The sequence below is a fragment of the Rhipicephalus sanguineus genome, chromosome 5 (genome assembly GCF_013339695.2).
Source record: "Rhipicephalus sanguineus isolate Rsan-2018 chromosome 5, BIME_Rsan_1.4, whole genome shotgun sequence".
NCBI lineage: Eukaryota > Metazoa > Arthropoda > Arachnida > Ixodida > Ixodidae > Rhipicephalus > Rhipicephalus sanguineus.
Genome location: NC_051180.1, coordinates 54,682,160 through 54,707,065, shown reverse-complemented (window position 1 = coordinate 54,707,065; position 24,906 = coordinate 54,682,160). Strand labels below are relative to the sequence as shown.

The 24,906-nt window shown below is 49.3% G+C and overlaps 1 protein-coding gene across 1 annotated transcript; it reads right to left on the bottom strand.

Moving 5' to 3' along the window:
• Window positions 1-83: 83 nt before the first annotated feature.
• On the bottom strand, window positions 84-24,883 carry LOC125758597 (netrin receptor UNC5A-like). The gene is made up of 7 exons (XM_049415939.1): window positions 24,877-24,883; window positions 24,555-24,818; window positions 17,388-17,408; window positions 11,040-11,213; window positions 4,275-4,373; window positions 2,638-2,789; window positions 84-110 (listed from the first exon to the last, which is right to left on the bottom strand). The coding sequence occupies exons 1-7, from the start codon at window positions 24,881-24,883 to the stop codon at window positions 84-86; spliced, it is 744 nt and encodes a 247-aa protein (XP_049271896.1).
• Between the last annotated feature and the right edge of the window lie 23 nt (window positions 24,884-24,906).

Here is a 24,906-nt window from a genome sequence, read left to right as displayed (position 1 = left end):
AACAAGAACAATAATTGAAGCAGCGCAGTCGAAAGTATCGATCCTGCCTCCATCAGCGCTCTGTTGCTCTCTTTATAAGAAAACTAATTGCGATATCTGAACAAGTCGCACTATTGCAAAAAGCACAAAAACAAGACAAATGTTAAGATCATCGGGGTTGCCCTGTAGTATAGGGAACCCAAGCTCAAGTTTGGCCGCGACGCTCGCGCGGCTGAGCTATGCGTTACTGTTGGCAGACGCTGCCCGCGAAGGCGGATTTGCCAACGGCGGCGGCAAGGGCACGTGCGCGCACGCGCTCCTCATTCGGCCCAGAGCACTGCTAGTCAGTAATAGTCACACTGTGACGCACCACAGATGCAATCCGAGAGCTCTGCGCGCGCGCGGAAGCGGGGGCGGCAATGTGACCGTGGATGCCCCCAGTTGCGATAAGAGCAGTGGCGCCGCTCGAAGTTGCTTTGGAAGCCTATAGTGTGACTGTTTCCTGGCTAAAATGTTCATTAATATAAAATCAAAACGCCGTACGAAAACGCAATGCGTCTGCAGTGGCATATGCGAGTCGTCAGTATGAGCGCTTCGGTTTCGAATAAAACATTTTGTTGAACTTTCGTGCTTTTGCGTTATTGTGGTTCTGCTTTTCCTTTGCAGAGGCATTGTTTCCAGTCTTAAAGCCTGCTGTACACTTTCCAAAATTCAAAGTCAAACGACGCCAGTTCGCTAGATCAGCATCGCTCTTCGGGATACAGCAGCTCTTTTCAGCATTGCCCGCTTCGTTCGCGCATGCGACAACAAATTGTGCACCAAAGCACGTGAACTAGGGCCTACGCAAGATGTCTCTCGTAAGCTAATTATTCCATGCTTGATGGAATTATCGTCACGTGAATACGAAGCACAGTAAAGCCTGTATGTTTATGAGCTTCGTTGCTTTAGCGCATTCAAACCTTCATTCACTTTTTTTTAACTAAGTCAAAAACAGTACTCCAGTTCTTCGTGCAAAACAGATAAGTCGGCATTGCTTTGCCATTAGAGAGCCGCACCCGTCCATGAGCGTATGCGTGCACGATCTGATTAGAGAGCCCGAACGTTTTAGGAAAGCTTAATGAGCTTTTAGCTTCCGTGATCAGCGTCAGCAGCGTGTAACCTGAGAGCTTGGTCCCTCGGGGATGAGCGTCACGGAAGCGGATGGCTCGCTAAACAGTGCCCCGACGTTCTAATTGCGCTAATACCTGCGCACTGGGCTGTCGTGACGCTGGCAATAAGGTTATGCGATATGCCCGAACGAAACCGAAAACACGCCTGCTTTGACGAAGCCTCGTGTGGTGTCTAGCCAGAAGTTTCCGCAGTGGAAAAGCGAATCATGTTTGTAGATACCTTACTCAATAATAGTAAAACTAAATTATAAAACAAACACATTATAGGACAGTTCTAACATTTGAATTACCTTCTATAAAGCTTCCTTACAAATGCCTCGAAAGGCAGAAAAGTGAGTTTGTAAGGTAACAATCGGTACAGTTCCGGCTTTTGCGTATAAACGAAACCGCGCTACAAGTATGACGATGCGCTCCCGAGTCTGCTCGTCAAATTCTGTGGTAGCTTCACTGCACTTTAGTGCAATACAGCGAAGCTGTTGTGCAGACCGACGACGGGAAATGTTGAAACGTCGAGGTCTGGGTCAGTTGGTACATGACGCTCAGGCAAAAACCAGTCAAATGTGTGTGTCCAGTCGTTGTGTGTGTCACTTCTTCCCCTTGTCCGGCGTCTTTTTGACTGGTTTTTGCCTCAGGAAATGTTGAGTTACGCATATTTCTCTTGGTTTCTTTGTCGACTGAGTACAAATGCGTGATGGTAAGTTCACACCAGAGAAAGATTATGTTTTACGAATCCATGCTGCGTAATGAAGAGTTGAGATCTAAGGTCCATATGCGGAACTCAGTGGCTGTGGTGGTCTCCAGTTTTCAGTTTTCTGTATTATTATGAGAGCCACCAAACACCAAGATAGGGAAAAAATTGTTCAAAACTCCATTTTACTCTATTATTTCGAGAACCACTTAATTCAAGTTTAAAAAAAAGTGAGAGAAAAGTCATAATTTCACTGCAAGGGCGAAGCAATGCATGCTATAGCAACAAATTTGAATGTTATACGAATTAGGGACCGCAGCCAACTTCTTTGCGATCCGATCTGGCGTAACTCTACAAAGCGCTGGCGTAAGGGAATACGGCCGCCCCAGGTAGCGAAGCGGTTTGCGTGCTGTCCGTCTGCTCAACGCCAAGTAAGCGGTGAAAGCACACGAGGTACAAATGTATGAGCCGTCTACTGATCTCTAGAGATAGGGCACGCGACCACACCCTATTGATCAAAAGTTAGCTGTTGCTGCCCGAGCGACGCAGCCCTTCCCCACCCCCCTTCAAGCTCCTTCATCCGACGGAGCCATCCGGCGCCTTTCATCTCCGCTTCAGCCGCGCCCGTCTACAGCCTTCGCAAGCTTTCGCTCGTACACAGAACTCATGACGCGCGCGGCGATGTTATCGATTTGGGCGTTATACAAAAAATGAAGGCGTCGGCAAAAATGTGCCTCGACGGTCCATGCATGTAACTATTATCGCTATAAAAAAAGTGACTAAATAAATTGGGGTACTCACCCTTCCAGCTCTGAGCGCGACTGCTCTTAGGCTTCCGTTGTGGCGCCACTCGAAGCGACCCTCATTGAGTTGCTTTGCTGCCGAAGGGGGCGGAGGGCGACATAGCAACGTCAGGCAGGAACCCGGTGTCACAGTCATGGGAGGTGCAGACACTGCGCCAAAAAGCAGCGATTACATCAAGCTCGTTAAAGACGCTTCGTGTAATATCCAGCCTTCCTCGCTGCTTGACGTTGTGTTTCTCCTCCGTTAGCTTTTCTTTTCTGTACGTTTATAATCAGTGTAGAGAACTGTGGCCTGTACCCGTAATACCGCTTAAACGGAACAGATAATAAAAGTCAAATAAAGTTTTCATAGCAATTTTCATTCAAGATATAGCAATGACAAGGTACAGTAATGTGGAAATAGGCGAAAAGGCAACTATCCACCGGTTTATGAATTTTAAGAATCGATTTTTAACGTAAAATAAAGGAATCTTGGCAACAGCTAGAGCAGGCTATCCCGAAATCGTGCACATTACAAACAGCAATATCGATAACAAAAACACAATGAAACTATAAAATACTGCCAAACGTAGATAACAAAATGGCAAAAACACTAATAAAGCGAGTTCATAGAGCTCACTCTTTCTCGCAGAAATGCACAAGAAAAAATGAAAAAAAGACCCCGCACATTCTGCATTACACGTGGGACATTATGTCAGTCAGGGCGAGCCAAGGTCGATCCTACAAGTCATTTTTAAACCGACAAAGTAGCTGTTAATGTTCTCACATTTTCATTAAATATCACAGTTAGCTTGCCCTATGCTTTCTTTGGGTTCAATGTCTGTTACTAGCAGCATATGGTCGTGCACCTAACAAAAAGTCACAGTTTCGCCGCAAGGCCGAAGCAATGAATGCGATAGCAAGAAACTAATGCTATATGAAGTGAGGCTCGCCAATGGATACTCTCAGTTTGAACAGTGCTCCTGTTGCAAAGGCGGCCGAAGCAGCGAAGGAAACTAGCGTGCTTCAAGTGTCGAGCTGTGACACTTGATAGTTCGCGCTCATCTTCTGTTTATTCGTTTAGCGGCGTCCCTTGAGCTCGAGTGGCTTTCGTACGCTCCGTAACATGACGCGGACATCACGGTGAAAGCGTGAAACATCCCTCTTCCCCTCAGCACAAGAAAACCGCGCGAGCAGACAGCGGAAGGGCAAGGTTCTCCCTGCGCAAGTATAAGAAGAAGCGAGCGAGCTCGCCGACGACTTTTAAATGCGCCTGTCGCGGTCCTAACGCCATCTCGCTGGTAATGAAGAAACGCTTATAAGCGCAGCCGTCTCTGAGTCCGTCCAGCGGTAATGGGTGTGTATATAACGCTCGCCGTTACCTACGTGGAGGATCTGAGTTTCGTGGCGTAGTGGCTAGCGCCACTCGCTGCGGAGGAAGAGGTCCCTGGTTCGATTCCGCGCTTCGGAAGCATTTTTCTCAATTATTTTTCTTTGGGGCTTTTATATATATATACATACTTATACATATGCGGTGCATGACGGCGGCGACGGCAAAATCCAGCCGAGACTGTCCATGTAATTGCTATCGCAATAAAAGATAAGGGCGTCCGTTGATTCCATATCTTATAGTTGACAAGAGAGAGCGTATCTGACCAGTTAGGGAGACCAGGGCCACAGGAGGCAGCGGCCGGCCTGCAGCCTCCATCCAGCAGGCGTACTGTCCAGCGTCGCCGGGCCGCAGGTCAGTGAGTACTGTGAAAAAAATGGGGAGGGGCGAAGTATATAGGGAAGGGTGTATCAGCTCCAATGACGTGAAACCTGTAGTGGGCGATGCATGCAGTATGTGCCGGTGTTTCCCAGAGCAAAATCACTGCTAATAGGCAATGAGAGACAGAAGAAAGATTAGATACAGAGACCCGCAGTGCGATTTTAGTTAAAGGGAAGCTCAAGCACTTTTTAAAAAAAATGACTTGGGAATGTGTAATCATAGTTTGATCCTTGCTGAATTCGAAAACCAATGTAAGAGTTCACAGAAGTGAATGCAAATGGCATTTCTTGGCAAAAAAACATGTGGTTGATCCCTCTAATATAGGAATCGGTATAGAACACGAAAGTGAAACAGTTGGCACATAAGCGGAAGTCTTGGAAAGACTCGCGACCGGGATACATTGTCCGGAGACACTTCATTGCACGCACCGGAGCATCGCGCAAATCACACGTGAACCACAGGCGTTCGCAAACCGTGCAGGCGAAACCGAACGGGTTGTCACTGAATCGTTTGGTGAACTCGCGGTCCGCTGCAGCGAAGGGTGCATGATTTGCGGGTCATGGACCATCCTGTGGGTGTGCTGGGCATCCTGCGTCGTATTGTCGAGCGGCGTCCCGCTGGCGGGTCGCTTCGGTGAAGGTACGATCATTTCGGTCTTGGTTCGGTGTGTGTATGGCAGCCAGTTGGGTCGCGATGCGGTCAACTTCTGGAAAGCGAGAGGCAGAGTCCTCAGCTTGAGCCGTGAACGCGCGAAGGCCTTCCGCTCCCCCCCTGGCGTGTCCATCGCTGCACCAAACTCACTTGCGCGACGTTAGCTCGCCGACGTCGTTGTCTTTCGACGGCGCTTAATGCCGCAGTTCTCGTAGTCGGTGCCATCACACTCGTATCAGTTGACAGCGGAGAAACACCGTTGGTGTATGTGGAAGCTGCACTACGCTGCACACGCTAGCACAACGCGAAAGACGAAGCACGTAACTGAATCGTCACCGACTCAAATCGGCGCGTATAGCGCGTCGCAATTGCAGCCTCCGCGATCAACTTCAGAAACATTTTCAGAGCTAATTGCGGAGGCCACGCTCCGCTGTGCTGAGTAGGGCGAACGCCACCTAGGTGACGTTGGTAGTGCTTCTTGATTAGAGTTACTGTATATGCTACCTTTAGGTAGCAGAGTTGCGCATAGGTCTGGCTAGCAACCACAGCTATGCGGCGAAGACGCGCTCCGTTTTTGCAGGCGACATGCCTACTGGGTCACCGATCGGCAAGTCTGGCGTGTCGAAGACCGGTGATTGACTTTACTGTGAATGACTAGTGTCAATCCAGTTCGTTGCAGCGGCGCGATCGAGAAATAGAAGAGTTGACCCGAGCGTCAGCTTCTCCGCAACGCTTGGTTGCTAGCGGCTTTTGGAAGACGGATGCGCAACTCTGCTACCTAAAGGTAGCATATACAGTAACTCTATTCTTGATTAGTGTGCCTCGATGTGTGCGCACAAAATGCGCAACAAAACGCGCATCAAGGCACCCTATTCTTGATGCCAGCGTCCCTTCGAACGCTGGCATCAAGGCGTCGTAGTGCTGAGACCACCGAAGCGTTCGCTGTCGGTGCGCGCTAGTGTCATAACGCAGTACTTCTCTTTTCTGCTCGTAGGCGGCGGCACCGCCCCGAGCAAGAGCGCAGGTACACGGAGGAGTGTTAGATATATAAGGCGCGTCTGTATAGCTCTCTGCAAATGCGTTTGTGGCGCAATGGGTTAAACGCTCGGCGATCTATCGTCGCAGACCGAGAGGTCGTGGGTTCGATTCCCAAATTTTCCATGTTTGTGGAACTTTTTCTTCTGGTTTTTTTCTTTGTATTATGTTCGTGTACATTTTAAGAACGTCATATCCGTGACGGAAATACGTCAGTGAAGTCTTGGTGGACCCCGGCATAAAACACTTTCGTGTTAAAATGAGCGGCTGCAGCCGCAGGGCTTCTTGAACTGCTGAGCGAAGGCGGTGACGTCAACTTCGGTGTGCCGCGTCATCGGCGCCATCAGCTCTGTAAAAGCACGGCCTTCGCGATCAGTTCCACCAACGCGCGCAGCTAGAAGTAGTCACGGAGGCCACGGCTCTGCCAAAACCACGGTGGTAGAATAAAACAGGTGGCCCATCGAGCGCCGCGAGCGCGTCGCCGTACTGCTCGAGTTGCTCGCGGCCGCCGCTAGGTACGCGACGAGTTTTGGGGCCGAAAGACGCGCACCGCAAGCTCTCACTGTGCTGTAAAAACCGGTTTCTCTAGCTAATTTTGTGGCTTTAAACGGTTGTTTGGGCTTTTTCTAGCTTGTAGTGGCTGTCTGCCAGCTTCGACCGCAAAAGTAAGAGCGCCAGGCTTTATGAAGCTTAAAATTTTTTAATCGACGCGGGTAGTCCCGATATGACTGTCACAGGGTTGCCGATTGCAAGAGACGTGCGCGTATTTGTTTTTTTCGAAAGCGTGAAAATTCCTACCGGCGAGTGTACAGAGTAAAAAAAAAAAAACACAGCATATCCACGGAGTGAATGATGATGAGTGGGCGAAGCTGCGGAGGTTCATCGGTAAACCGTGAATCTTCCGTGAATTCTGCCCAGTACATCATCACCGACGTGAGATCGGGCGCGTTTATACTAAAGGTTCGATGAGTTATGACGACTTGCAGCTCACTTTAATTTTACATGTACGCTGTGAATTTTCATTGTTTAGAAAACCATTGCTTTAGAAAACACCTTGCGTCTTTCGTTAAGCAGCTGGCGTCTTTTTTGTTTTGCTTTAGAAACATCTGGCGTTCTTTCGTTTTGTTTTTACAAAACATCTGGCGTCTTTCGTTGGTTTATTTCATCAATCAACGGCGTTTTGAACAAAATTTTTATTGTTTAATCACGCACAGGAGAAATCTCACCAGGCACTACCTTGGAGGTAAACAATGGCTGCTAATGGGAATGAGAGACAGAAGGAGTCGGCTTTTAGCTAACACTTACACTTCTACAGAGACAGAAGAATTCGGCTTTTAGTTAACGCGCACGCTGCGAATTTTTTATTGTTCAACAACGCACAGGAGAAATCTCCCACCGGCACCACCTTGGAGGTCAAAGGGTAAGACTTGTTACTCACTACTACGAGCACGACGAGGGACGAACGGGTGCCGCCTTAAGGAGCTTCGCCCCTAAAAGCATTTGGTTTTCACGTTATCGTATGTATGTCGGAGGACTGTAGCTGGCGGTCTTTCCATGGAATTGCATTTCTCCACAACTGTAGTCGCTTTTCGTCTTTCGGCGCGGAGAAAAGACACAGCTTTTATTTGCACGTTTTGTAGCCAGATTTGCAATTTGGAGCGAAGCATTTTCGTCCCATGGTCGCCGCCGCATCAGCGGCACAGATCGAGCTACCATGGTTTCAGCCGTGGTTCCAGCTTACAAAGTGAGCGGAAACACCGATGCGGTCGCGCACGTTGGTTTGACAGAGCGCAACAAACGCGACGAATCAGAGCGGATCTCAAGCCGTGGGATCACCTAATCACGACTACCATAAGCGTGCGCAGGGTTTCCCTTCAGGGGGGGGGGGGGGGGCGAAGGTTCGTCACAGCGCCCCCCTCGCTATTATGTCAATGTATGCGGCTGCCCTTGCGCCACTCTTCTCGCCCCCCCTACAATGTATAGGGCTGACTTTGCGCCCCCCCTTCTCGCCCCCTTGCGCACGCCTATGACGACTACAGTGATCTGGCCGTGATCATGACTCGAAGGCTGATTGCGACTTTGCGACGCTGGTTGCGTCACAGAGGGACGCTCTTGCTCTTCGGACGCTTGCACCCACGGACGCCTCCGCATTTATCGAAGATGACCAAGCAGAAAGGAGGAGACGCGGCTGCAACGCTGGTTGCGTTGCATGCTTTCATTAGTGGCGCGTCCGTTCTAAGCGACGGCAACTCTTCAGTGTTGCTCTAGGCCTCTCTGGTGTAATAAATACACCGCGGATCTCTCTCTCAAAACTTAAAGTTGTAAATTGCAGTTTAAATGCTCACGACGCACACTGGCCACATGCTTTCAAATGCGCCGGAGCGGAAATATCGGCCCAGAGTATACCTGCTGCCACCTTGCGGAAAAGCGGCGGCAACTCGAGCACCTCCGTGACACGCGCGGCGCATTGGCGGAGCGGTGCGTCGGGCCACCTGTTATTCTACCACCGTGGCCAAAACAACCGACGATGACGTAGTTCCGGTCACGCCCACACTTTCGGCGCGTTCGCGTGGGCGGAGCAAGACGAACTTTTCTTTCGCGTATTTTAAAGCTCCTGCTGCCACAACAGCGAAAAAAGTTACGCCATCGTCGACAATAATGTTGGTCCTTGTTAACAACAAAGTTTTACCGAATTGTAAAACCACTTCAGCATCCCTTTAACGTGCACGTTGCGAATCTTTATTGTTCAACTACGTACAAGAGAAATCTGCCACCGGCATTACATTGTAAGTCAAGATCCAGTGCCTATATATACGGGTTGGCCGGTGAACGGTTGTGCAGCGCGAGCAGTCAGTTTTTGGTTTTTTCAATCAAGAAACTCGCTAGCAGGTGATGCCTGCGTCGGCGTTGTCTCTCGCGGGCGAGGGCGAGCTCTTGTTCCTTCCGAGCTGGTAGTTCAGCGTTCATCGCAGAAAGAGCGTTTCCATAGTCAACGCGCGCCGTTGGCTCTCTCTCTCCACACGGCGAGCGCTGAAGCGGCGTCGCCCTCTCTTGCGCTCAAGCAAATGGACTGTCCCGACAGCAGATGACGATGCATGATGCAAGCCGAGACCCTAAGGTGGTTCGCCCCTAAAAAACGGTTTCCGCAATGCGCAGTAAGCCACGAACAGGGCAGCTATTTAGAACATTGTCAAATTCCGCCATGTTGTCCTACTTCGTAATGCTGGCACCTTAAGCCACTCAGAGAGAGAGGCCAATCAGCTTGACCAATGATGGAATGACAATGCCCAGAATAGCACCCCAGGTGTCACATGCGAACGCGCTTACGCTCCCATTATATGATGTTGATGGCGATAATATATCGCCATCATAATCATCTACGAGAGCAGCTCCTTGATTTTTGGAGCTGGCTGCTCAGTACAAAAACGTAGACGCAAGCAAATACACGCCGCAGGATGAAGCTGCCGAAAAAGACAATTGTGCAGACTACCAACATGTTGCAATTTAACATATTACTTCTAATGGATACGCTTTGCATTTCCCGAGGCACTACAGATCTAGAGTACCAGTTTTGTTTGTTTGTTTTTTTTTAACACGAAAGTGTTTTATGCCGGGCGACCACGGCTCCACTGACGTATTTCCGTCACGGATATGACGTTGTAAAATATGAAGACTAACAGATGGCCAAGAAAAAGTTCCGTCACTGGGAGTCGAACTCACGACCCCTCGCTCCGCAGCGCTCGGTGCGAAGCGATTAGGCCACAGACGGCAAGTTCTTCGCCATGCTAACGGCGAGCTATTTATATACACCATTTGCCGGTGGCGGTACTCAGACAATGGTGGTACATCAGCGTGTTTTCGTTATCACTAGCGAGATGGCGCGAAGCGCTCGAAGAGCGCGCTTTAAAGATCGACGCTCCACGCGTCGCGATGAGTGTGTGTCTCTAAAGGGCGTGGTCGCTCGAGCGCGTGCTCATCTCTTGATGGCGGTGGTTTGTACGTCTTGTGCTCTCACCGCAAGTTGGTGTTGAGAGCACGAAGGTCACTTCGCTCACTGCAGCGGCCGCTTTTGCGAAAGGGGCGCGCTGCTCACACAAAAGTAAGTTACAACTGTGACAGTTCGCACTCATCCTGTGTATGTTCGTTACGTGCGTCCTTTCTGCTTAAGCAGCGCGTTGAAAGTTTCAAGCTACTTGCCGTTCTTCGCGTGACATTACAATTTGTTGCTATAACATTCATTCCTTTGCCATTGGGGTGAAAAAATCCCCCCAAAACGCTCAGCTACGACTGTGAAGACACGTTTCACTTTCGTGTTATACCGATCCCTAGGACAGAGGCATCAGCCATGGTTTTAGGTGGCTAAGGCAGATAGGGGCGATCGTAAGCTGGCAGAGACCATAAATCGGTATTCTAGTATTGTGTAAATTTTAATACGTACACAGACGCGCTGATGCTGTCTATGAAGGTGTACATGATTGCAGATTTTATTTTACGAAGTATATTTTAGACGGTCATCCCCCTTGATTAATGTATTACCTACATAAAATTGGTATCACTCGCCGTGGTCGTTCAGAGTCTAAAGTGCTGAGCTGCTATGTTCGAAGACGCGGGTTCGATTCTCGGGCGGGCATGGCTACGCCCGAAGGCTGTTGTCGGTGGCGGGTGGTGTGAATTGCGCAAAATGGCATGCGGACTAATACGGGATTTTCCTTCAATTTAACCATTTCCTTGGCACGAAACAAGCCCTACGATGTTTCTGGGATGCTATTTGATATGCACTTTGATATATATATATATATATATATATATATATATATATATATATATATATATATATATATATATATATATATATACAGCAGACGAACAGATGTAATGAAATAGGCAGCAGCTTGATGAAGCTGCTAAATGCTTCATTCGCCACAGCAAGTGAATGCTGGACAAGACGGGGCGTGTTGACTCACCGAGACGTCCTCCGGTGAACAGTTGACGGCGCTGGTCGAGCAAAAGCGGATGGCCTTCATGCTCCCAGCGCAGCGTCGCCTCTGGAAAACGACTCCGCAGTCGACCGGCGTCGGCGCAGTGTAGCGTCGCATTGCTCCCCTTTGGTCTGCGTAAAGCTAGCCGTGCAGCTAACTCTTAGGGCGAATGCCAATCTGCAGGCGCGAGCTGCTGCCTAAGCGCGAGCTCGCAGCTGTTACCGACACTGAGCTGTTCACATTGGGCCAACGGAGTAAGACGAATACCCTTGCAATTTTTAATAGTAACGCGCGAGCGTTGACCCCTGGACATGGTAGCGCCTAATACAGGCGAGGAGTAACGAGATTTCGTGCACAATGCGCAAGCGCACAGAGTACACTCGTATGAGTGCCGTCGGCTACGCTGTTTGCTTAGAGATGCATACGTGCTACCAGCCTTACCTGTGCGGTCATTTGTTCAGAAAGCCGGTGTGACGCTAATGTGTCACTGATCTTGTTGCTTCTCCTCGATATTAGAAAACTACCATACTCCGCGCTCGACGCTCGCGCGATACTATTAAAAAAATTGCAAGGGTCTACTATAATGAATGGTATGAGCGGGAACACGCAAGCGCGAGGCGAATAGCATCAAACCCCAATTCGATCGACACACTAGGATGGCGCTGTTAAAATTCAGGTGGAAAGGGCAACGCTTTTCCGTACAGTTCTCACTCACCCCTCGCGCCTGCTTTTACGACACGTGCAAAGTATGGTACGGATAACGACTTGCAATTGTAGCGCCTCGTGTTGTGCTCAGGTGCAGCAGTGTTTTGTGTGTGTGTGTGCGTGAGTGCGTGCGTGTGTGTGTGTTCCCAGTTTACGGTATCTTGATTTTGTGTTGTTTTTTGACTGGATGAACAGATAAAGAGCGGTATTTTGCGCAGATCTATAGACAGCATACGCCGCGCTCTGCTTCGCTTTCCCGCCCTATCATCGCGAGCGGCCGATGACACGCAATCAGCTGCCGCTTTGTATCAGCACTAGAGAGGCTGGAGTGCCAACGTTTAGCGGAAGCGTGGCGCCCTGTCCACATTGTTTCCGTCAGCCGCCACCGCCGCGGATCGCCCAACGTCCGGTTTGAGGCTATTTGTCACGCGCTGGCATGATCCCGCTATATTACTCAGGGCAGTACATAGGTACCATCGCAGTCTTGCTACAATAAAACTAGCTCGTTTATTCTGCTTCTTTCAGTATCAAGCCAATCGGTATCAGATTATATCATCATCATCATCATCAGCCTGTCTACGCCCACTGCAGGGCAAAGGCCTCTCCCATGTTCCGCCAATCAACTCGGTCCTGTGCTTTCTGCTGCTACGTAATACCTGCAAACTTCTTAATCTCATCTACCCACCTAATTTTTTGTCTCCCCCTCACGCGTTTGCCATCTCTTGGAATCCAGTCAGTTACCCTTAATGACCACCGGTTATCCTGCCGACGTGCTACGTGGCCGGCCCATATCCATTTCTTCTTCTTAATTTCAACTATGATATCCTTAACCCCCGTTTGTTCCCTGACCCACTCTGCTCTCTTCCTGTCTCTTAAGGTTACACCTATCATTTTCCTTTCCATCGCTCGCTGCGTCGTCCTCAATTTAAGTTGAACCCTCTTTGCAAGTCTCCAGGTTTCTGCTCCGTAGGTAAGTACCGGTAAGATGCAGCTGTTATATACCTTCCTCTTGAGAGATAGTGGTAGACTACCATTCATGATTTGATAGTGCTTGCCGAATGAGCCCCATCCCATCCTTATTCTCCTAGTTATTTCACTCTCATGGTTCGGCTCCGCGGTTACTACCTGTCCTAAGTAGACGTACTCCTTTACAACTTCCAGCGTCTCGCCACCTATCGCAAAGCGCTGTTCTCTGCCAAGATTGTTCCACATTACTTTAGTTTTATGCATATTAATTTTCAGACCTACTCTTCTACTTTCCCTATCCAGTTCAGTAATCATGAGCTGTAATTCGTCTCCCGCGTTACTCATCAATGCAATGTCATCAGCGAATCGCAGGTTACTGAGATACTCTCCATTAACTCTTATCCCTAATTCTTCCCAATCTAGGGTCCTGAAAACCTCCTGTAAACACGCGGTGAATAGCATTGGAGATTATATAGCATATCAGATTATATATAAAGCCGCAAATCTAACGAGCTTCTTGATGTCGCTTATAGGGTTTAATATATATACACTTGTTACACAGTAAGACTTCCAACAACTTCATGCAACGTTTCACAAGCGCAACCGCAAGATGGGAATCACCGTCGAACTTAAAGCTTCAACCAACCCGCCGTAGAAGTCTAGTGATTTGGTGCTCGACTGCTGACTCGAAGGCCGCGGGATCGAATCCCAACCGCATTTCGACGGAGGCGAAATGCTAGAGGCCCGCGTACTTAGATTTAGGTGCACGTTGAAGAACCTTAGGCGGTCGGAGTTTCCGGCGCCCTCCACTACGGCGTCCCTCAATCATATCGTGGTTTGGGGTCGTAAAACCCTAACAGGTATTAGAACAAGAACCAGAATGACGAGAGAAGGGTTTGTTGTAGAAACTAGGAAGCACGGTGTAAGAATATACTCAGGTGATGACACTCTTCCCCCAACGCATGGGAAACCGCAATCCACGCGCGTCCAGATAATGTTCGGGTTCGTATCAGATGACTTGCAGAGGGCGCTACGAAAAGCGGGGCAGTCGTCTCCATAGCAACGCGCATGCTGCTGATAACGTGCATTTTTCTGTGCCATTTTGCTGGATAATGTGCATCCGCCAAGCGGCGTCGAGGGGCGAAATCGAGAGAGCAACAGGAGAGGGAACGGCGAGAGCGGCGGCGATGACGCAGCACCACCGTGATTCGGCTACTCGCAGGCGCTCTCCGCGTCAAGCCATTAGATGGCGCACCGCTCAACGGACCGACGACCGAACATTTTCTGGCCGCTTAGGCGCGCGCAGTGTCAACACCTGCTGAATATTCTTACACCGTGCTAGGAAGAATCTTGCGTGTCGTAGTATACGCTTCTGTGACGAATGTATGGAATTAGGGCGTTCGAAATATCTTCAGTCGGAGCTGCAAGATTTATTAATGCATGCGCTGGCCTCGTCCTTTCGCGCGCTTGAAATATTAGCAGCCGATTGTACGATGCCAATTCATCGTATATGCACGATTCACATCATCATACCGGCTGACGAATGAGCTGCAGAATGCTAATACTAAGCATGGACGACGTTTTAATGAAGGTTTGTGATAAAATTGACGTCACTAAGATATCTACAGACACTTTAATCACATCAACTCCATTTGTGTGACCGCACATTCTTGATGACAATAACACGTGTTAGCACATTGTAAAGGCCCGGTTTAAACAAGCAGGATCGATCCCTGTGTCACGTGAAAAGCCTGTGCGTGCCGCATGCGGCACTACCTTGCCTATAGCGGCCGTTCCAAATGTCGTGAGTTTAAAGCACTTATGACTCGCTTAACGCTCCCAGGCACAAGGTAAGTATAACCAAGCTTGCAGCACTGAATACACGGAACCGCTTGTTAGACCAGGAAGCGTTCGTGCCTGTTCTCTCGAAAATAGGATCAGTGGGCTTACAGTACTCCTCGTTGACGGCTTAACACGTATCAACATCCTTCCTTGCGGAAACGATCGGACGTTATATTTTAGATATGTCTTTTTCATTGTACTTAAAACCTACCGATGAAGGAAAAGCTATCGTTGATATCGCAGTCTCAGGCAGAGTGTTGTCTAGACATGTACGACACGTATCCGTAGATCTTCAACATATCTGTTCGGAAATTCATGTTCAGAAGATTATGGCGATGAAGCTCTTGGTTTTGAGAGGGAAATTCAGTACTTAAATGTTAAAATATTGGAAGCTAGGACGTTCTCGTAGCGTCTTAAACTTTTAAAATTCACTATTGGACACGGTGCGTGAAATAATTTTCTTTCTTTCTTTCTTTCTTTCTTTCCTTCTTTCTTTCTTTCTTTCTTTCTTTCTTTCTTTCATTTATTTATTTATTTATTTACAACGATGTAAAAACCAGATAACAAACAAACCTCGGCCAGAATAAACGAGTACACGCGTGTCTTTTCAAGTATTTACAGTGTGCCCATTTATATTTGTAATGCGTCATTTCAGCACAGACCACACGAAATGGCAAAATAAAGCAAACACCTACCGTGAAAGCTTCTAATAACAACAACAAAAAAAGAGGAAAGAATGGGTGGGATCCTCCGGTTACTCTCAACTTTAAACGACGCTAAATTAATGAGCCCGAACCCCCGCGGCGCGCTCGTAATAACGCATGGCTTATCTTACGGCTCATACGAGGTCAGACGTGATGGCACGTGCGCTTCTGATTCGGGTCACATGGCTGCGCAGTGACAGTCAATCAGCGCGCGCTATTCAGCTGCAGGGGAGTCCTCGGCATGAAAAGAGAGAGAGAGAGAGAAAGCAGAGGCTGCAACCGCACCGAGGGAAAAGTGCGGGTGCCTTTCCCTCGCCTATCTCCTCTCCCCTTCGTACGTGACAGGGTTGTGTTGTGGGGCGAGAGCGTGACTGGTGTGTCTATCACGTCTTGGGTGGGTGGCCAAGGGCGCGCCGTCACGCAGCCAGCCTACGAGAGCGCCGAGCCTGTGAATGATCAGTCGCGGCGCTGTATATGCGCTTCCTTTTGACGCCACGGACAATAAGGCTCCACTGTGCCCAAGTTTTCACCACATTTTTACGGCCCCTTCACACTTGCCTCCTCTCCGTACCCCACTGTTTCTGTTTTTAGGGCTTCTTTCGCTCTCTTTCTATCTTTTCTTACGTTTGAGCTGATGCACTACACCCGGAGTTGAACATGAGAAACGCCGGGCGTGTGGCACGATTAATGACGGGGATTATTTGGCAGGCGACGTTTTATTTGTCTCTGCTCTTGATCGAAGACAGGGGCTGGGATCCGATGATAGATGCTATGTGACATAGCGGTTTTGAGAACTGCAACGAAATGTAGCCTCACCAATTTATTTATTTTTTGTACTGTTGGTCATGTAGAAAGCCTGGAAAGAAAGTTAATCGTATTGAATAAGTTTGTTTCCCTCGTTACAAAGACAAATGAATGGGGCTTGTGATGTTATTTTAGGTTCTTGTTAGCATGATGATGAGCCTTTCCAGTCATTCAGAGATCCGTGGTGGGCAAACACTGAACTATTTTGCACAAACGAGGTTCCTTAGCTGCATCCAAGAATACGAAAAAAAAATTAATATACGAACTGTTCCTGTGATGTCACACAACCACATAAAAGGTCTTCAGTCACCTTGATAGTAGGCAGTTGAAAGTTTGCAGACAGAATAGTTGGTAGAATGGCGCTCACTAGTGAAGAGAGCGAAAGAAATCTTTCAGACTGCTGCCTATGGCGAACCAAGAGAAGAGACGTGGCTGAAACTTATACTCCTATCACAGTGTTTCATTTCTCAGAATAGTGAATGCATCACGTCTTTGTTTTATGGTGATGTCAACAAGGCGATCCCTTCGTCGATAATTGTATGCTCGTCAGCTGGATAAACAAGTCGAGCGGTCTCAAAAGCGTCCGCCGCGTTTGCACAACGGTTACTGTGCTCGGCTACTAACCTAAAGGTTGTGGGTTCGATCCCGGCCGCGGCGGTCGCATTTCGACGGAGGTTAAATGCTAGAGACCCGTGTGCTGTGCGATGTCCAGGCACGTTCCAGAACACCGGATGGTCGACATTTCCGGTGCTCTACACTACGGCGCGCCTAATATAGTCATATCGTGGTTCTGGCACGTAAAACCCCACAACATGGAGGAAAGAAAAAGAAAGGAGGGTGCATTACGTCACGGAGTCAGCCTTGGCAAGCCAACCCGTTGTGAAGCCAGTAGTGTCGGCTCAACACATGACCTTCTGCGTCAAGATCACGCAAGAAATGAGATTTGCCGAGACTTCGAGGTATGGCGCCCGGTAGCTTTTATTCGAAGCGCGCTTTTTCGGCGCAGACCGGCCGGCTCACGGAGGAGGTTCAAAAACGGAACGCCACCGTTAGTACTAAAACCTACCATGCGCTCTGGCGTTTTGATCGCATGCTGGGCCTAAGCAGTGGGCTTCAATCACGTGACGTAATGCTCCCTCCTTCTTTTCCCCTCCTCCATGCCCTCAAGTTATATTATCAATTGAGAGTCCGGTTAGCTGCACTTTTGAGTAGATAACGATCACATTGCAATAATACGCAGTCTAATTTCAAATGAGTTAGCTGTGTAAATGTCGCGCAAATGCAACCATGCACGCTTGCCGTTCAAACTCACCTTGAAAGTTGGACGCGACACCTGTAAGAATGACCACAAGTGAGCTTGTCAGGGTCACATGACTTGACTGTAGTCATACAGATAGAGTCCTATGAGATGCGGTAATTAACAACGCGTTAATGCAGGTAACACATGGACGTCTACGTTAGGAATTGATTATAGCCTCTTTTATCGCAACAAATCCTCCTCGAACAAGGTGGCATGCCTGCTCGAGTCACCCGCTGTCGATATAACATATATATAGTGAGACGACGTCAGGTACGACAGAACGATTGTTATATTTACAGCAAAGGCGCGCGAACCAAAAACCGAACACCGACCAGCCAACACGATGATGATGATCACGATGATTTGTATGCACAAGTGAAGATGATGAACGGCACAGTCAGCGCTCACACTATTTCCCCCCTTGACGAAAGCGGTCAGCAAGTCGTCCATTTAGGAAGGGTACGAACGCCTGATATAGGGCTTCAGGCGAGACACATGGGTGATCTCGGTACCGCGACGGCGGCGGTCCGAAGCCGAACTAACAGGAGCGACGCGATAGTTCACAGCGGAGATTCGTTCAAGCACGGTGTAAGGGCCCAGGTATCTGTGAACGAATTTTTAACAGAGCCCCGGTGTACGAATAGGTGTCCAGAGGAGCACTTCGTCACCTGGGTGGAAAGACACAACTCTACGTGTCTCATCGCAACGAATTTTCCTCTTGGCCTGAATGGCAGAGGTGTTGGCGCGGGCAATTTCACGGCAGCGGGCGACGCGGGCAGCGAACTCTTCTGGAAGCGACGCTGATGGGACAGAGGGCGCGGACAAGAAGCTGGTATCCAGAACAAAAGACGGTGCACGGCCATACACGAGGAAAAACGGGCTGTAGCTTGTAGTACGTTGTATGGCAGTATTGTAGGCAAACGTAACGAAAGGCAGTATTGTGTCCCAGTTCTTGTGATCGGGCTGAACATACATAGAGATCATGTCTGACAACGTTCGGTGAAAACGCTCGATGAGACCATTTGTCTGCGGGTGATAGGCCGAGGTGGTCTTATGGATGGTGTCAGAGGCCTGTAGGTCTTCAGCGAGGACATGAGAAAGAAAGGTCTTGCCACGGTCACTAAGGAGAACTCGAGGGGCGCCGTGGCGCAAGACAATGGCACGCAGGACAAAGTCGGCGACTTCGGAGGCAGCACCTGAAGGAAGAGCGGCCGTCTCAGCGTAGCGAGTTAAGTGATCTACGGCAGTAACGATCCAGCGATGACCGGCAGGTGTAATTGGAAGAGGTCCGTATAAGTCTATGCCCACGAACTCGAAGGGAGCGGACGGGCACGGTAGAGGTTGTAAAGGGCCGGCGGGAAGAGATGTCGAAGGTTTTCGGTGCTGGCATGACGAACAGGACTCGGCGTACTTGGAAACACTAGTGGAAAGGCCAGGCCAGAAGCAGCGAGTCTTGATGCGATCGTAGGTTTTATGAAAACCTAAGTGGCCAGCTGTCGGGTCGTCGTGAAAGGCTTCTAAAACTTGGAGTCGAAGTGAGCGAGGGATGACTGGGACCCATCGGTTACCGAGAGGATGGTAAATGTGCCGAAGGAGCGCTCCATCGTGAAGTTTGAAACGCGCGAGCTGTCGCCGTAAGCGGCTGTTGGGAGCACGGGACGAGCCAGTGAGCCGATCGATCATTGTACGGCAGTATGTATCTGTACGTTGGAGCACGGCGAGGTCTGTGGACTGAAGCAAGTTATCCGGCGCAGTAGACTTGATGGGGCTAAGGCTGGTCATCTGCGTGGTCGCTTCGCTGAGAGGTGCCGCACAGGAGGTAGGTGTGTCATGGCTATTTTGCGACCACGGACAACGCGACAAAGCGTCAGCATCTTGGTGTTTCCTACCCGACCTGTATGTGACAATGTAGTCATACTCCTGGAGTCGGAGCACCCAACGGCCGAGGCGTCCTCACAAGTTCTTCAGAGAGGACAACCAACAGAGCGCATGATGGTCTGTGACGATCGTAAAACGGCGGCCGTACAAATAAGGGCGAAACTTTTGCACAGACCACACGATGGCCAGACATTCTTGTTCAGTGATGGTGTAATTCCGTTCAGCTGGAGAGAGAGTGCGACTCGCGTAAGCCACTACTTGCTCTTGCGAAGTCTGGTCATGCTGCAGCAGTATAGCGCCGATTCCATGCCCACTTGTGTCAGTGTGCAAGATAGTAGGTGCTGTGGGATCGAAATGGCGAAGAACTGGCCCTGACGTGAGGCATCGCTTGAGGATCTGGAAAGCAGCTTCACAGTCATCCGTGCAAACGAATGAAGCACTTGTGGTCAGAAGTGTGTGAAGAGGTGCTGCGATAGTGGCGAAATCACGGACAAACCGGCGGAAGTACGACGCTAAGGCGAGGAAGCTGCGAAGGTCCTTTAGCGTAGTAGGTTTAGGAAAGTGCAATACAGCGGCCACCTTGTCAGGATCAGGTTCAATACCAAGCTTGCTGACGACGTGACCCAACACTTTGATGCTGCGACTCGCAAACCGACACTTCTTGGTATTTAGCTGGAGACCAGCTTTGGTTAGACACGTTAGTACCTCGTCTAGACGTTCGAGGTGTTGTGAGAAGCTGGACGAAAAGATGACGATGTCGTCAAGGTAAGAAAGACAGGTCTTCCATTTTAAGCCCCGCAGCACCGTATCAATCATTCGCTCAAATGTGGCTGGGGCATTGCAGAGCCCAAAAGGCATAACATTGAATTCGAAGAGGCCATCAGGTGTAGCAAATGCGGTCTTCTCTTTATCAGACTCGTGCATCGGGATCTGCACAATAGCCAGATCGCAAGTCGAGGCTTGAAAAGTATTCAGCACCCTGTAAGGTGTCAAGGGCATCGTCAATCCGAGGCATAGGATATACATCCTTCCGGGTAGTTTTGTTTAGTGCCCTGTAATCAACGCAAAATGGTACTGACCCGTCCTTTTTCTTAACTAGGACAACAGGAGAAGACCAAGCGCTTGCTGAAGGCCTGATAACGTTGCGTGCGAGCATGTCATTGACTTGTTCCTCGATAACCATGCGTTCCGAAGACGACACACGGTAAGGGCGACGGCGAATGATGCGATACCCATCTGTGTCGATGCGATGAGAGGCCGCCGTTGTTTGACCCAAACCATCCGAACAAACGTCAAAACAAGCTTGGTGTTTCGTTAAAATGGCCAGTAAGTCATGGGTTTGTGTAGGAGTCAGATCGGTACTCAAAGTGGCCTTGAGAGCACTATATGAACCTCCCGAGGGCGTAGATTTTGCGATTGACGAGGGAGGCGATACAGTGACGACACATACCGGTGCTGTGTCAATAAGGCTGGCAACAGTGGACCCCTCCGACAGGAGTTGCGTCTCTGATGTCGTGTTGTAGGCGGTGAGACTGGCATGACCACGTGAAAACCGCACTAGACAACAGGCGAAGCCGATTCCTCGAAAAATACACCGCTGATCAGGGATAACCACTGCGTCGCCATCTATAGGGTCTCTTGATTTAATTGTGACAATACGTTCTTGGGCTGGAGGCCGGACGAAATCCGCAGCTGCGACAAGGTGAGGCGACGAGAAATCGTAAGCACTAGAATGCTGTGTGTCTGTAATGCGAATAACGGGCGGACAACACGAAATGACAGCGGAAGCAGCTGACAGGAAGTCCCAGCCTAATATAATCTGGTGAGCACACGAAGAAAGTACAGCAAGCTGAATATGATGCCGAATTCCGTCGATCAGAACACGAACAGTGCACTGGCCAATAGGGTAAATTGGATTGTCATTGGCGGCGCATAACACCGGACCAACATACGGAGTTTGCACTTTTCGTAGACGATGGCATAATTCGCGATGAACGACCGAGGTAGCGGCTCCAGTGTCTACAAGGGCGTCCACCAAAATACCTTCCACACATACAGTCAGTAAATTTGCAGGGCGCGCAGGAGGAATTATTGTACTTAGACGACGAGCAGTATCCCCCCCAAAAACTGCAGCTTCTAGTTTTCCGAGTGGCTGTCGAGAGGGGTCGCGGCAGAACGTAAGGGCGAAGAAGTACGACGGAACGGCGATGGTGAACGACGGCGAGGTGAGCGGGAAGGACGAGGGTCGCCGTGGGACAAAGGAGGAGAAGGCGAGCGTTGTGACGAGGGAACGTAGGGTCCCGGAACGTAGGGATCGGACCTCGGAGTGAAATCTCTCTCGTAGGAAGAATATCCTCGTCGTTCATCTTGCTGGCGCCGGCGGCAAAAACGGGAGATATGTCCTCGTATGCCACAGTAAAAACAGATGGGGTGTGCAGAGCGCCAGGGAGCGGAGTGCTGCTGTGCTGGTGCCTTAGCTGCCATCGCGGCCAAGTGGTCGTATACGACGTCCGCAGGCGCAGGTGGAGTTGGTACCGGAGGCCGTGATGCAACTTCGGCATATGAAGGCGCATGGAAGGGCGCAGGAGACGGGGCACGTGCGACGCTCGTCATTAACGCCAGTTCATCCTTGATGATGCCCCGCAGATTAGTAGGAGGAGAGCGTACAGATGAAGTACCTATGCGGCCAGGAACAATGCCGTGGAGTTCCTCTCTCGCGATGGTGCGGATGAGAGCGCGCAGTTCATGTTCTCCAGTAAGGCGAGAGTCACAGGAGGCGTGTGGAAGGCGTATTGAGTGGAGTGCGTCCAGGCGTTGGCACGTTGTAATGATGTCCTGAACTGAAGTTGGGTTCTGGATAACCAGAGCATTAAAGGCGATGGAGTTGATGCCTTTCAGTACATGACGAATACGATCGGCCTCGGGCGTGTCACTTTGGGCACGGCGGCAGAGAGCCAGAACGTCTTCAATGTACGACGTATACGATTCGTCGGGTCCCTGGATGCGAGTAGCGAGCTTCTGTTTCGCTACCTCAGAGGGCCCGGCAGCACAGACGAGCACAGACGAGCACAGACGTCGACCAGACCGGAGCTCCAGGGGTGACCGGTAGAGCAAGAGGACGTGGGAATCACAGCACCTCCACCACTTGTGAGACGACGTCAGGTACGACAGAACGATTGTTATATTAACAGCAAAGGCGCGCGAACCAAAAACCGAACACCGACCAGCCAACACGATGATGATGATCACGATGATTTGTATGCACAAGTGAAGATGATGAACGGCACAGACAGCGCTCACACACTATATATATATATATATATATATATATATATATATATATATATATATATATATATATATATATATATATATATATATATATATATATATATATATATATATATATATATATATATATATATATATATATATATATTGTGGGAATCGAGCGCATCACCACCCGATAACACGTGCTGCGCAGTTCGGATGCGCGCGTCCTACAGATTGCCTAGAAAAGCGCGAGCCGACCCGAAGGGCAGGGAGTTGGCGACGGACTGGCGAAGTGTATGCGCGCGTGTGGTGGACAGCCGGCGTGGCGAAGGCTGAACTGAACGGTTGATGGCATGTGTTGTGGCCGCGAGGACGTTCAGTTGTTAGATTAACTTTCGGCCGTTTGTTTTACTAATAAATGTTTTGTGAGTTGTGAGGCAGCGCTGTATCCCGTCATTTGGCCAGACGACGAGAACCCCTACACGCTCTTTGGCTCTCTTTGACGCTCTTTGACGCTCTTTGGCCACGACTGACGTAGTGGCCGATTGGAATCTAGCACGCAGTTGGTTTCGGTCGGACAAATTCATTATTTATTTATTTATTTATTTATTTATTTATTTATTTATTTATTTATTTATTTATTTATTTATTTATTTATTTATTTATTTATTTATTTATTTATTTATTTATTTATTTCACCACTCCGGCTTACGTGGTATCACAAGTGAATCCACATGCACTGCTTTCCACCACCTCATAAAAATCGGCCGGCAATATAATAAAGCAACATTACTACACACTGACTCCGACGCTGTTTGCTGCGATTTACCCAGGATGAAAAGTTTGTTTTTGCAAGCAAACATGTAATATAATAAAGGCGAAATTACGTTTATGATGCCTTGGGTTTTGCATCGTGAATTCCCGTTACTTCCACGGCACTAAAACTGCAATATTTTTTAGAGCACGTGGTCATGCCCGCTGCCGCAATGTCGACAGTAACATACTAGATGGCGAATTTGATATTTAATTTGGTTGGTCTACGGCAAATCAACTCATCATTTTGTCATTTCACGCTCCCTCATGGCAACGCTCTCCAAATGCTTTCACATTCCACAAAGAATTTTCGATAATGTGTACCTGTTCCAGTCTTCTTTTCGCATGAATATTTTTCATTCTTGTCTTCAACTTCTTTCCACTTTCCTTCAGACCCCGAATGTATTTATCCACTAATAAAATGACGCATTTGTCTCTTGGTTTGTGTCCATTTTTAGGGGCGAAGCTCTTCTTAGTCTAACCTTGTCACGTCTCCGTTGTCCGGCGTAACCACCTTTGCAAACTGCCCACAACTTCGTCTTTGCAAACATCCCACTGCGATCCATCACCGATCCATTACTTCACCGACCATAAAACCGTTATAATGATGGGGGAACGGAATCCACCTTCGCAAACTGCCCACTACTTCGTCTTCGCGAACATCTCACTACGACCCATCACCGATCCATCACTTCAACGACCATAAAGCCGTTATAATGAAGGGGGAATGGAAGCTACGTCTAGCTACCACTTACGATAAATAAAATTTCTTGTATAAATATATACAGTGTTTGTCACGTCTTTGATGATGTACTGGGCTATCGCTTTGATTACTGCTAGGCGAAACCACTGAAGATTTCACGGTGTAACCATGATTGCTTCAGGAGCTTCGCCCAAGCTCTTCATCATTCACCCGTGGATATGCTGTGAATATTTTTTCATTAAGCTGCCCCTCTAACACGGTGGCCTTCGCTGGTCTTCTAAGGTTTTGTTAAATAAAAAAAATATTCTTTCCCGGCCTCTTTTTGTCGCCAGTGTTAGTGTCTTAAGTGCAAGAATTTCCTGCCTGTACCAATATCTCTCATTTTCCGACGGCACCGCGTACTGCACAGATTTGATGGCAAGCGAAACATGGCCTGGCAGCTTTTTTTCCTTGTTCGGAGTGCAGAGGTGTTGATTGAACTGCCCCGATTGCACCGCGAACAATCAGCTTACCAGCAGCAAGGTCGTCAACGCACGGAGCGAGGCGGCACAATCCGGCTTCCCACTGCGGTCCTCGGCAGGGGCGGCCGTCCCAGCGCGGCGTCGGGTTGTCGCAACGTCGTGTTCGCTTGCCCGGGCTGCGGCCGCAGCGTCGAGCGCAGCGCCACGGTCCCCAGGGACCCCAGCCTCCGTCCAAGGGACAAGCGCGACCGGAGTCGCACACGCGCCGCTCCCGATCCTGGCCGCCGGCGCACAGGCGGGGGTCGGCATGTCCGCCTGTGCTCACGCGACATGTGCTCACGACACTGTGCTCGACACCAGGCAGTGTGCTCACGCGGCATGCCTAGAGCTTTAGAAAAGAATT